General features: G+C 37.3%; 1 protein-coding gene across 1 annotated transcript; it reads right to left on the bottom strand.

The window, feature by feature from the left end:
- Positions 1–696: 696 nt before the first annotated feature.
- Positions 697–13,565, bottom strand: elapor1 (endosome-lysosome associated apoptosis and autophagy regulator 1). Its single transcript, XM_065246982.1, has 22 exons — positions 13,432–13,565; positions 10,653–10,773; positions 10,377–10,557; positions 9,464–9,611; positions 9,166–9,246; positions 8,839–8,944; positions 8,594–8,743; positions 8,056–8,144; positions 7,657–7,834; positions 5,098–5,226; positions 4,581–4,671; positions 4,321–4,426; positions 3,919–4,056; positions 3,461–3,724; positions 3,095–3,268; positions 2,857–3,007; positions 2,665–2,758; positions 2,438–2,539; positions 2,050–2,176; positions 1,772–1,950; positions 1,523–1,688; positions 697–1,361 (listed from the first exon to the last, which is right to left on the bottom strand). Exons 1-22 carry the CDS (start codon positions 13,504–13,506, stop codon positions 1,293–1,295), a joined length of 2,919 nt encoding a protein of 972 aa, XP_065103054.1. The 5' UTR covers positions 13,507–13,565; the 3' UTR covers positions 697–1,292.
- Positions 13,566–14,014: the final 449 nt, after the last annotated feature.

Raw genomic sequence — 14,014 nt, 5'->3', positions numbered from 1 at the left:
ATATTCCATCTGGGACGCTTTTACTCCCTTATATGGGCATGTTTCCTGCCCCATTATAAGTCAATGGGAAATTTTGGGGGCCTCTTACACCCCAGGGGTACAGCTTACACCTTAATGTGATGTATGTTCTTACAGAGCCTGTCAGCCTCCTTAAATGTGGTAAGCCACAAGTTTCTACAAGTTTCTCACTCGCAGCTATGGCCCGTCAAAGTTTGTCTCCATGTTAAGTAAATGGGAAATTTGGGGTGTTTGAGCGCCCCGTTTAGGAATTCGGAAGGTCCCATCAGTTAGAAAAGATATAGCACACTAAGTCAGACCAGTCTGAAGGTCCGTGGAAAATTTGGTGCATGTAGCTTGAAAGCCCTAGGACGAGTTAGTGTCAGAAATTTTGGGGTGCTAAGAAGAATAATAATAATAAGATATAAGTTTAAAAGCAATAACAATATGTTGGCTTTTTCAAGCCAACATAATAAGTTTAAAAGCAATAACAGTATGTTGGCTTTTTCAAGCCAACATAATAAGTTTAATAGCAATAACAATATGTTGGCTTTTTCAAGCCAACATAATAATAATAATAATAATAAGTTTAAGTGCAACAACAGTATGTTGGCTTTCTCAAGCCAACATAATAATAATAATAAGTTTAAGTGCAACAACAGTATGTTGGCTTTCTCAAGCCAACATAATAAACACAAGTTTTTAGAGAAGTTTATATTCTGTAAGATAACAAAACAAGGTTTTCAAACCAATAAACATATAAAACGATAAAGAGCCATATATACATTTCGAGAAAAGGACCACACAACATAAAAGACAACATGTGAAATGTTGAATATTTCATTAAAAGCAAAAACTTAAAGGGAACACATTAAAAAACACTTAGATTTCATATACACTGAGTACTTAACAATACATTGACCAAATAAGATTAAAAAAAATTACAGGACACATAAATGACATTTGGATTTTCATATCATCATTGCTTAACATTAGCAATTGCTAAGCATAAACAATGACCTTTAGTGTGAATAATACATTTAAACATTAAAAATGCCAAAGAAAGATTTAGGACTGGTGTGTAAGAAATGTCTGTATTTAAAAAAAATTTAAAATCATCATAATATGCCATCAGTCTGTGTTTGATTTTGATGAATCCATGGGAGACCCTGAAGAAACAAGTACAGGACTATCGACGTATTGTTGAAAGATTAGTCAAGATTTTCTCAGTCTCTTTGGGAAACAGTAATGGTGTTATAGTGCCTTACAGCGAGTTATCAAATTTCCTGCTGGTTCTAGTCCATATACATCTCATGTGTTGTAGAGGATTTCAGAGGAACAGAATCAAAGCCATCTGATGTTCTCTGTAAAGAACAAACATTTGTAATAAGTGTAGCCTACTGTTATTAAAAATAATATCATAATACATATTAAAAATGATTGTTGTTGTTAGTATTTGTCTAATCGCAGGACTATAAATGATTAGATAGTGTCCACTGTGTGTTGGCACTTCTTATGGCCTCACCTCTCTGGAAAATGACTTGATCTTTGTGAAGAAAGATTTTTTGGAGAGGTAGATGAGATCATCCTCTGCATCTTCTCCCTCCATGATGGCACAGCTATCTGCAGCTGGGAGTTCACACTCCTTATCTCCAGTAGTCATCATTAGCTTTGAGTATTTATACTGCAGTCTACCGAGAGGAAACAAGTACTGCTGTTAATCTCGCAATTTACTAGTGCCATGTTAAGCTATATGAAAGCTACAGTGTCTCACTTGCGTGTCCTTTTCCAGAAGTAGCAGCTGATGGCAATGAGTAATGCTGCAGCCACGGTTCCAACAGAGACACCTAACTTCAGCCAGAAATCCAGGGTCACACAGGCACTGACCTTCTGTGGAGGCAGGTCCACCCCACCTGTACATCTCAGGGGTTGCTGCCACACATAGGTGGTCCTCTGAGAACCACACATTTTAGCTGTTACTATTGACTTGTTCTGCATTTCGATGGAGATTCATTCATATGTAGGTTTATTCAGTAGTGTGGTCATGTATACCTGAATTCCTTGGATACAGGCGCTCTCAATCTCCTTAAAGTTCCTCTCAGAGCAGAGAGGACAGGCATGCTGGGAACGCCAAAGGAAATGAAAAGAGCAGCCATCACAGGTGCCCTCTGAGCAATTACTACACACACATAGAAAAACGATAATGAAAAAATATATTAAACATATTCTTGCATCCTCTGGTCTTTCTTTTTTAATTTGGAAGAGGACATTACTGTGCATTACTGTGCAGTTTCTCTCTCTCACCACTAGATGTCAGCTCTGTCTAATACTATACAATATTAACCATACATGTGAATTTCAAAGTCTAGCTCACAACAATCTTGACACTGCCTTGATATTTTGCTTATGATAAAAGGGGATAAGTGTTCCTACAATGTACCTTGGAAAGGAAATATGTTCTTTTAATGTTACAGTCGGATCACATCGGAGCCTAATAGAGGTCGATCTTCCACTTTTACAAGCTTGCGTTGTTTCTCTAGATCTGTTGACACAGAACATAACTTGAAATATCAAACCAATGAGATACTGAGAGGTGACATCATCTGTGACAAAGCACTGGGATGAATTGAGCCATCAGCATAGTTATCTGGACGCAGGTATTCTCACCTGTAGTAAAATATGACATCCGGTAACTCAGATTCAGCGGGGAAGCTGCTGTCCAAAGACGAAACATCATCCAGTTCGGAGTCAGTAGTCACTCCTGAATATTTAAAGCATTGCATTTACTATTAAAGGACTATATAATGATTATTTTATAATAGTGTTTTGTACAGATTTCAAAGCAGCAGTAGCGTTTACCTATTAAAGTGTCTCCAATACTAAAAGGTTGAGAGGACACAACACTTTGACCTCTGACTTCAGAAGGCACAATGATGGACTGACAGATGTAACCCTTCACCTCTCTCCTGCTTTCAGTCACATTGTCAACACAGGACGCAAGACCCCTGTCCTAGATACAACACACATACAAAATGAGAAGAGCTTTCATGTTTACAATCTGTGAATGTTTTTGCAAACTTAGTCTTCATTCTCTTACCTGTGCTCCACACAGCACCACACTGAAATGGTGGACGTATTGCAGCCCTTTCCTGGTGAATCTCGGACTGCTTTGAAAGTCTGTAACACGTGCCAGTGGAGAGAAATCATAACGCAGGATTTCTCCTTTATGATTCAAAGCTAAAGTACAATCACTCACGCACGCTGTACGGCCCTGAAAACACAGAGGATAAATGCATGTGAAGTGGCTCTATGAAATTGTTTCTGTATGAAATAGTGAGTGCATCTACCTACCAAGGTCTTATTTTTATAAAGTATTTTAACAAAATGTTTAACCACCTTTTATATATACTATATATGAATACACACAATGATTCTTGATATAAATAAAAAACATATTGCTTACTTCATTACTGTAAGTATTAGGACCACAAAGGATGCAGGCTTGCTTTCCAATTGGCTGCTCAGGGTTAATGATAGTATTAGTCGGGCAGCTTTTGCACACCCCAGTGCCATTTTGTATGTAGTGTCCTGGGGGACAGGACACGCAGGGGGAGTCGGTGTCAAAAGCTGCCAAAGCACACTGTTGACATTCAGAGGCCACACCCCCAATCACATTGGTGATGTAAACAGAGTAGATCTTAGCAATGTCACTGCTGTATTTATTTTCCTGTAACACAGATAGATTAAAGACTTTACATAAATCCTTACTAGTTAACAGGAAAAAAACAGAGCAAAAATATATTATTATAGAATATAATTCATCAAATAATGCCGTTGACAAGTTACAATACAACACTGACAATAATAGATGAGAGGCATGTTTATGTATTTGTAGATGACATAGTCTGATCCTGGTCTCACCATGCTGAACATCCCGGTGCGCTGAAAACCCCAGGTGAAGCTGATAGTGTGGTTACTCTTAATAAGATAAGAGTATGACTGCTTCCCTTTAGTGCCATTCCACCTCTCCACAACCATATTGTTCCATTCATTTTGCCCCTGAGAAGTTATATTAGGACATTGAAGTAGCCTTTACAAACATATTTTACAAATAAAAATACTGGAGACAATGATATATGTTAAGATATGTCAGTAGGTGTTTGCAGTTTAAACATGCATTTTAGTCTGGGACAAAACTCTATCTGTGAAACGGTCCCTTAAGGTCTCAGAAAAATTAATAACTTCAGCTATCCTGACTTCAACCAAGTTTGTTTAGGCTTTTATTTTTTATGTACTATATGAAATATGGATTATTATACTTACAGCCATGAAATACAGTTTGCAATCAGCTGTACAGTTGGTTTCAAACACAAATGTTATTTTGGAAAGTTCAGCTCTCTCGCTGTCTTTACTCAAAGAATGAGGCAAGCTGTAAGATTAAAGAAAAAAAACACATATTAGGTATAAATTTAATTTTTTGTATTATAGTTTGTATTTATTACTGACGTTTTGAGATCTTATAGAAGTGCAGTAGCGGTTTACAGCCATTGGGGGCAGTGTATGCTATGAGTTTATCTGCTCACCTGTATCCAGGTACTTGGAGAGTCAATAACATGTAGTCGGAGTCTCGATCACTTGGTGTGGTATAAATGTAGTCACCTGCTACCTCCCAGCCTGTTTAAACAAAACACCCATAACTTAAAAACACATTTATAAAGACATTTGAGAAAGAGTGACTCCAGAGGACCCCTGAAAATTCTTAAAATTAAAGCTGCATAACAGTAAGCTTATAATAATGATTTATAAGTTGAGCTGTCAGACGGATTTTAATCACGTTTTTCCTGATCCCATTTTTTAAACTTTAGTCGGTGTGCAACATTGCTTTTAGAGCAAAAGTAATACCTTCAAAATGATAAAGCTCAAGAATTCGCTTTTCAAAGCCTACAGTTAAGATTTTGCCTTGTTAAAAGGCGTGCATTGTTTATTTTCCGAACTGTTCCACTACCCAGTGTGTCCTGTTAAAAAACTTTTTAAGACCTTAAAGGCAGCCATGGGTCATGTGGTGGTCACTGTGGCAGATGTCACCAAAATAATTTTTACCTGTAGTCCTCTCGGTGGTGCTGTATTCTATGCTGAATACAGAACTTCTCATGTTGCTGGGCATCTGGTTCCACCATTTATACTCAAAACCAACAACAGGTTCTGTTCCAGCAGGACACTCATAACATTCTGAACATACATAACAGACAGGTTAACAAATGTGTCAATGAGCATACAGTGGTGTGAAAGTGTTGGCCCCTTTCCTGATTTGTTTTGCCTGTGTGTCACACTTTAATGTTTCAGATCATAAACCAAATTTAAATATTAAATAAAGTTTATTTAACAAAGTTCGGGAGGAGCATGGTCATGTGATCCAACCAATCAGTGCAAAGAGGTAAATGGCAGTCCCTCACCTGTCCCGTAACAGATTTTTGCAGCATCCCTCCTCCACCCCATCACCTCACTCTCATCTAGATTAATTTATCACAGTTAAAGAGAGGGAGTTCGGGAAGCCCTCTCCTCGAACAGCACGTCAAATATGCTTTATCTCATTCCCTATCAATTACATGTTAATGCGAACTCATGAATCAAATACAACACAAGTAAACACAACATCCTGTTTTTGAATAAAGGTTCTTATTATGAAGGGAAAACAAAATCCAAACACACATGGCCCTGTTTGAAACAGTGCTTGCCCCCTAAACCTAATAACTGGTTGGGCCACCCTTAGCAGAAACAACTACAATCAAGCGTTTGCAATAACTTGCAATGAGTTTGTTACAGCGCTGTGGAGGAGGTTTGGCCCACTCATCTTTGCAGAATTGTTGTAATTCAGCCACATTGGAGGGTTTTTGAGCATGAACCACCTTTTTAAGGTCATGCCACAGCATTGAAGTCAGGACTTTAAAAGGGGGGTTTAATGGTATTTCAAGCATTCTGACTTATTAACACAGTTATAGAACTGTTTCCTCATGCTAAACGTAGGCAAAGTGTCAAAAAAGCAGTTGGACATGTTACAGAGTATTTCTGTGCCAAATGCGCTTCGTCAGGGTTCGTACAAGTTTCGGAAAGTTTTTTTCGATTACAGGTCCAACTGACGTATCAGGGGTGTTCTATACATATCACTTCTTTATATGGGCACTTCCCCCGAAAAACCCGGCCCACCTGTCAATCAGCGGGAGACGCTAGAGCTTGCAAACTTCTTATCACGCCACTCAGCTTTGTTTAATTTCAAAACTCAACAATGGCAAGTGTGTTTTTGGATGTAAGGAGAAGAAAGCCAGCCTTATGAAAACAATGGATATAGTTTATTATCCGGGGTAGCAGCAGAGTTTTGCGTGTGTGTTTGATGCGGTGGATTTTCCCAACCGGGTCATGACGAGTTGCACGCGGTAAGTAATGCTGGAAATAGTCACGTGCATATTATATAAATGACACGAACATGTAGTGAATCATAAGTTAAAACAGTTTGTATAGTGTTGCATGACTCGTACTCGCTCCTCCCGCGGTAGTAACTCCTCCTTCTTCATTTTTTCGTACGTTATCGGAAAGATTCATTAAAGCTAATCTTTCTTTTATAAATCTGATTAAACTAAAAACTCTTAGGAGATATAAAGGATGTCATACTACTCTATAGGTACTATAGGTACAGCGTGTTACGTAAGCTTTAACTAGGCCACTCCAAAGTCTTCATTTTGTTTTTCTTCAGCCATTCAGGGGTGGACTTGCTGGTGTGTTTTGGATCAGAAACAGAACACAAGTTCGCATCAGCTTGAGGTCTCGAACTGATGGCCAGACATTGTCCTTCAGGATTTTTTGGTAGACAGCAGATTTCCATTTATCACAGCAAGTGTTCCTGACCATCACACCATCATTGTCAGTCCATTTTCATAAAAGTTTTGGGGATGTTTTCTGGCAAAACTGAGACAAGCATTTATGTTATTTTTTGTTTGCTCAGCAGCAGTTTTCAACCTCTTGGATGAGTCGTCATTGCGCTCTTGGGGTAATTTTGGTCGGTCGCCCACTCCTGGGAAGATTCACCACTGTTCCATGTTTTTGCCATTTGTGGATAATGGCTCTCACTGTGGTTCGCTGGAGTCCCAAAGCTTTAGAAATTACTTTATAACCTTTTCCAGACTGATAGAGCTCAATAACTTCCTTTCTTATTTGTTCCTGAATTTCTTAGCTTTTGAGGATATTTTGATCAGTCCGATCATATTTAAGTGATTTCTTGATTGTGAACGTGTGGTAGTATTCAGACCTAGGTGTGGCAAGAGAAACTGAACTTACGTGTGATAAACCACAATTAAGTTATGTTTTATCCTTGGCAGGCAAGCACTTTTTCACACAGGGCGATGTGGGTTTGTTTTCCTTTCATAATAAAAACCTTAAAATGTTGTGTTTACTTGTGTTATCTTTGATTAATATTTAAATTTGTTTCATGACCTGAAACATTAAAGTGTGACAAGCATGCAAAATAATAAGAAAGGGGGTCAACACTTTTTTTGCTGCTTTATGGATGCTTTTGAATAATATACTATAATACATTTAGTAATTAAACCAAATTATTTATTGCTTTTAGTGTGTTGTTGTCTGTCCCGTGGGATGTGCATGTGTTACCTGTCCCATTTGAATAAAAACCATCTGGGCAGGGTTCACAAGTGTAATTGTTGCTGGAGAAGAAACCAGGATTGCAGGGCGAGCAGGCCACCATCTCTCCTGAGGCTGGGAGCTGCATCGCCTCCTCTGCATTTTCACCGCAGATCTTAGGCTCGATCCACTTAAACATCAACTTTGTCTGGAAACACAACAGAAACAGATCATTTAGAAAATAAATGGACAACCAATCGTTTCATCTGAATGTTACCGTAATAATGTGACGGTAGATCATGCACACTTCACTACGCAACTGGACCATTTTTGTCAAGATTTATAAATATTTAAAAAATATATAAATTAGGCTTAATATTTTTGTATTTACTGATTGAAACAAAAGTCTGTCTGTGTTTCCCATGGTACCTGACCACTTGAGTCACAAGGTGTGTGAGTATAGAAGTAATCAGTTTGCTTGCAGGGTGGCCGCTGTATACAAGTTCCAGATCCAATCCCTGAAGTAACACATGCATAAACAAGCAGGACAGAGAGAGAGAGAGAGAGAGAGAGAGAGAGAGAGAGAGAGAGAGAGAGAGAGAGAGAGAGAGAGGAGAGAGAGAGAGAGAGAGAGAGAGAGAGAGAGAGAGGAGAGAGAGAGGAGAGAGAGAGAGAGAGAGAGAGAGAGAGAGAGGAAAAAGCCAGAGGCGTTAGGAAAGAGCACACATTAAGATAAAGTGATAAAACACGCCTCTACAGAAAGGCAAATCCTATAGTGTATAAGCACTGGGGTGTGCAAGTCATTTACATATTTCCTTTGCAGTGTAATATAGCTGAAATGTTTAGTAAAATATATATTCTTTTTATGTATAAATGATTATAAGTGTGTTAGTCTAATAACAAAATATTGTATATATATATACATCTTGCTTCTTTGCTTTAAAAGAAACTATAAAATCTGCCACACCTGAAAACGTATCTTCTTCACATGGCTGGCATTCTATGGCTCCTTTATTAGAGTAAGAATTGGCAGGGCATGGGATGCAACGAGCGGCTCCTGGTTTATCACTGTAGGTGCCAGGCTTACAGTGAAAACATTCAGATGTAAAAGATACCCCTGTGCAGAAAATTTACATTTTTATTTCAAAAGATAGCAGAATATATCCACCGTTAATTTAGGGAGGTGCACAAATATTTGAAATAGATGAAAACCTGAGATGGCAATGTTCTTCAGCAGAACCGGTTTGGCAGTACGTCCAGCCAGAGAGAAACCTGTGGTTCTCCAGTACAAGACATTGTTTCCACTATTCAGTTGCACCTGGATGGAAAGCACAAAAAGGTCTTGATGCTTTAATGTAATGTGTAATGTTTATAACACACACACCTTTCATTTCGTTCTTTATCCATTTTCATTTTAATATATTACGTATTTTTATTACAAGGACAACTGTAGTGTCCTCAAAATGAGGTAAATGTCAAGCTTTTCTAAATTGTAAGCCCAGTATTGTAGGTCCAACCATCGCATACAGACATACGTACAAAATGATAATCCCAGTCACTTTCTGATATCTTCATCCAGCGGTCTTCAGAATCTGTAGACTGGCACTGGTCATTCTGAACCTGTTAACACACACAAAACACACACTGATCATGTGTGCATGTGTCAAGATATATAATAATTTCTGTGCATGTAAATACACAAACACATGACTTATATGATGTTTGCTAAATGCAGTTCAGACAGGTATAGGTATAATTTTCTGCAAGTCTTCCTGTAATGTATTTAGTGCATGAACAAAAAAGTGGTTACATAAACCTTACATTTACCAGTACTTACATAGAACTCAAAAAAGATGCTGTTGTCTGGATAGAGGTACTGGAAAGCCACTGATCCTGGCTTCTTTAGGTTCACAGAATAGGAGAGAGTTGAAGAACACTCATCGGTGTTTGAGGCAATGTATTCGCCTTTTGGGATCCATGTTGAACTTCATTGAAAAAAGCAAGAGATATATGCAATGCATTCCCGATAAACCAATTTTCAACAATGTCAGTTTAATGTAATTCTGCATCATTTAAGGTCCTGACTCATGAAGTACTTTCATACACTTTAAAAATGGCTGGGTTATTTTTGACCCATAATGGGTAAATATTGAACAGAACACGTGCTGGGTTAAAAATGACACCGTGCTGGGTTAAAAAGGACCCAATGTTGGCTTGTTGTTATGCAACCAAGGGGTATAATAACCCAACAGTTGGGTTAAAATAACAGAACAGTTGGGTTAAAATAACCCAGAATTGGCTACATTTTTAACCAAGCACGTGTTCTGTACAATATTTAACCATTATGGGTCAAAAATAACCCAACCATTTTTAGAGTGTATATGAAGTTGAGGAGCTCAGATGCAAAAGCCACAAAATGCCATCTCCGTCATAAAGGAGATACACTGTAAAAAAACGTTGCTGCCTTAAAATTTTTTGTTGAATCAACTCGGATTTACAAGTCATTTCAACTTACTATTATTTATCTTGACTAGAGATGAGTTTTTATAACTACATGTGAGTTGTTATAACTTATTAAATTATTTTATAAGTTGTGACAACTCACCTCTGTTGACAAGACTTGTAAATCTGAGTTGATTTAACATTTAACAAAAAATTTTAAGGCAGCAAAGTTTTTTTACAGTTTAATGATTATTGTATTATTACTTATATATATATATATATATATATATATATATATAGTCACTTACTTGGAGCAATTTGTGTAAACATCTCCATAATTCATATTGATGCCATGGCTGATGAAGCCAGCAGGCAAACTGTCCCATTCATCAAAGGCAATGCCCGTCCCGAGAGAGTAGGTCCCGGCGACACATTTCTGACACTCCTGAGTCCTCATGTCCAGAAATTCTCCTTCATTACAGGTGAATGCTGACAAGAAGCAGTTTGAAGTTAACTAACAATCTTTCTGATCTTCATTTGAACCCATAATAAAACAGAAAAAGATTAAGTCTGATAAAACTTACTGCACTGAGTGCCTTTGACTGGATCAGGTAGACCAGTACAGGTGTCTGGCTTGTTGGGTATTGCCACTCTCCATCGAGAGCCCAAAACATCACAGTCTGTGTATTCAAAATGATAGTCTGACTGCAAAATAATAAAACACACAGCAACAATTACACTAATATACCTTAGGACATACACAACAATATGAGGTCAGTTTTTAAACTCGGTTAAAGGGACACTTCACCCATTTGAATTAAGCTTTGTATAGTTAGAACCCCAGTCATGTTTTTGAATGGTCAAGCATCATTTCCTCAGTTGCTGCTGAGAAAAGAGAAATACAGATTTCAGTGTTGCACTTCCTTCTTTCAATGATGTAAAAATCATCATTTTGCATCATTGAAAGAAGGAAGTCCAATATCTTTGTTGTGGGGGTGAGACTACAAACACCCCTTTTCTCGTTCAAATAGGCACCAAATTCTAAATGTATGTTACATTTCGACTACAAATATGACAGACTTTCAATAAAGATTAATGTTTCTATGGGTGAAATGCTCCTTTAAAAGATGGACCTCAGAGTTTGGTTGAAGGTAAAACTGACACTCTGGCAGTTGGAAATAGGCTACTAATACACTTCAGAGATGTAACACTTTAGTTTTAGTGATCACTCACTGGTAATATATTTAGTTCATGTTAACCTGATTTATAGAACATCACTCACAGCTAGAAGTAAAAGCATTGATGTCATTTAAGGCTTATAATGTATCTAGTAAGCAAACCTCTCTTTATCAAACCAGCCACCTTTTAATCGTGTCAGATCAATATTTACATATAGCCTGACCCACCCATGTGATCAAGCACCTCAACGATGTCTTCTTATCCTTGTCTAAGCAAACAGCTTTCTGTAGGTATTATTTACGCAGCATTACGGGAAAGGGGAGAGGCTGATAAAATAAAATCTTTGGTAAATAAAGGGTAACTCCTCCAAACATCCTTATTTATTTAGTTTGCCTTCTGAAATAATCTTTAACAATTTATTTATAAGATTATATAAGGGTGCTGCTTAAAAAATATATATTGTAACTTTAAATGGTTTGTATTGTTGACAAGAGACTCCATTATGGTACTGCAAAAAAAACAGGGCAGTTAGCAAGGAACCTAAATTAACCTGAATGACTTGCCAGGGTAGAAATAAGATTAATAGTTAACAAAACCTCACAACGATAGAACAAGTGACCATGCAGGCACACTAAGTGATTTGTGTTAGTGCAGCTAAATTAGTTAGAGAGAGAGAGAGTCTGTGTGTCTGTGTTCAGATTTCCAATGTCCTCAACAAGCTGTCCACAACATAATCCCCACATCCATATACATGTAAAGAAAAAAGGCAACAGAGCAGAATGACATTTGTTTCCATGGTGTCTCCTAGGGGTCAGATTATCTGATGTATCTCTTACACCCACAGAAAACATGTTCAGTGATGTCAGGGTCAGCGGCAAGGTCTCTTCACCTTCTTTTAGTCAGACCGTATGTTTGGCATAACTGTCAATCATTTACAAGTAATGTTGTTTAACACCGCATAAGGATGCATCTGTCATGTGTGAATACTTGCACCTGGACAGGTTTAGAACAAGCCAGATAATTAGTCCCTGTTTTTATATAGTGTGTAAATATTTTGTTGTACAATTCAATTTTACCAAGAACATTTATAATATATTTTGGTAAACTATTAAACTGCAGCATCAAAATTGGTACCCATATAGGGAGACCAATACAGCAGCTTGTCAAGAGCAGATTCCCTTTTCACACAGCTATAAAAGACAGCAGACAAGCTTATCTGGTTTTGATAAGGTTCTTGGGCAGCCCAGTTCTATGAACACACTCACACTTATTCAAACATGACTATGCCTTGAGGGGAACAGTGGGCAGTTTGGTGGCATAAACTGCTTAGACTAGTCTTATAAAATAGTCATCTAACTTCTTTCAGCTCATTAGTCATACATTTAAAGGTAGACTGGTTGAGTTTGAATCCAATAGGTAATACTGTTTAGTCCTAACCGAATGCTAGTTGATCAGACTACTTCTTAATGCACCCGGCAACATGAACACAGGGAGGAGGTGTAAAGGAGAATCAATGAGAATTTGTTTTGCACATGTGCACAATAAAGAAAAGTACAAGTGTATTGAAACCATTCAAACTAGCTCTGCATTTCAGTTTTTAAAATATATGATTTATTTCCATTTATGGTCCTTTATTAAATTTATACCTCTGACAATGGGATAATTAATTTTACATAGAAGTACCATCATGAAATCAAATAAATTGAAATTTAATTGCAAAAGAATATAAAAAGACATGACCATTCTGTATAACATTGTATTGGTGTTCCCAAAGATGTTGTTTAAAGTAACAGTCTAAGCTGGATTTTGTTTAACACACATCCACAAAGCATTCTTTAAGCACACATTAAAAAATACTGGTCAATGTTGTAACCTGCCAGTCATGATATTGGTATTATAATGTTTTGGGTTTATAATAATCAGTATTCAACAATATAACAAGCCAACCGGATTAGCTAAAAAAATTTTATTCTGTGAAAGTGTGCTAGTGCAGCCTGTCAACAGGTTAGGTAGCCTATATTAAAATGATGTGTCTCCACCCGCCACAATTGTAAAAAAAAAAAAAATGCAAGTAAATGAATATACTCTCAGCCTGACAGAGCTATTAACAGGATAAAATACATAAAATAAGAAATAATACATATCTGTATTATGTAAAAAACGTTGGAAAAGCTGCTATCCTACCTCTTTACAGCTGGGCAATTCAGTTGCCTCCGTTAGAAGTAAGAAGAGCCAGAAACTGACAACTATAGAATGCATTCTTGAAATTGAAAGAATAGTCTGTTTTCAAAGTAGTTGTTTTTGCGTGTTCAACAAAACAGAAACAGTTCTGGTAATTTTGCAGCGCTTTTTATTCAGACACTGTTTGCAGAGAGCACGCGCGTACGCGCTCCGCTCTCCCATTGGTCAGTTTCTTTTGGATAGCGTTCAGTTAAAGCTAACTGCAAGACGTGTCATTTCATCTAAAAATTGGGATTGAAAAGTATTACAACTTACTTTTTTGACGTTTGTAAAAACCAACATACAGATTTTATTTAAAAGACTACTGAGACAAAGTGAGTAACATTAAAGAAATAAGATAATGAGGTTTGTTCACATGAAAACGTGAAGTTGTTACTAATAACACGCATATTTCTTAGATTTCACTTTAGTAACTATCTTAACTGTAAAAGTGTACACCCAAATGAGATCTATAAAGCTTGCGTATCAATTTTTAACGCCTCGCGCTGTGTGGTGCGACAGAACTGACTCTCAAAGTTGGTTTCTA

The sequence above is a fragment of the Paramisgurnus dabryanus genome, chromosome 11 (genome assembly GCF_030506205.2).
Source record: "Paramisgurnus dabryanus chromosome 11, PD_genome_1.1, whole genome shotgun sequence".
NCBI lineage: Eukaryota > Metazoa > Chordata > Actinopteri > Cypriniformes > Cobitidae > Paramisgurnus > Paramisgurnus dabryanus.
Note: the sequence above shows the minus strand (reverse complement) of the source record. Positions and strands in the feature narration are given on the sequence as shown.

What these genes read in the sequence shown, in the direction of transcription:
- elapor1 (XM_065246982.1), bottom strand. Translation starts at nt 13,506, where the DNA reads ATGCATTCTATAGTTGTCAGTTTCTGGCTCTTCTTACTTCTAACGGAG. An exon ending in TATTGGAGACACTTTAATAG is followed by an intron (nt 2,759 to 2,856) that starts GTAAACGCTACT and finishes TTAAATATTCAG; the next exon opens with GAGTGACTACTGACTCCGAA. An exon ending in GAACATATTTCCTTTCCAAG is followed by an intron (nt 2,177 to 2,437) that starts GTACATTGTAGG and finishes ATGTGTGTGTAG; the next exon opens with TAATTGCTCAGAGGGCACCT.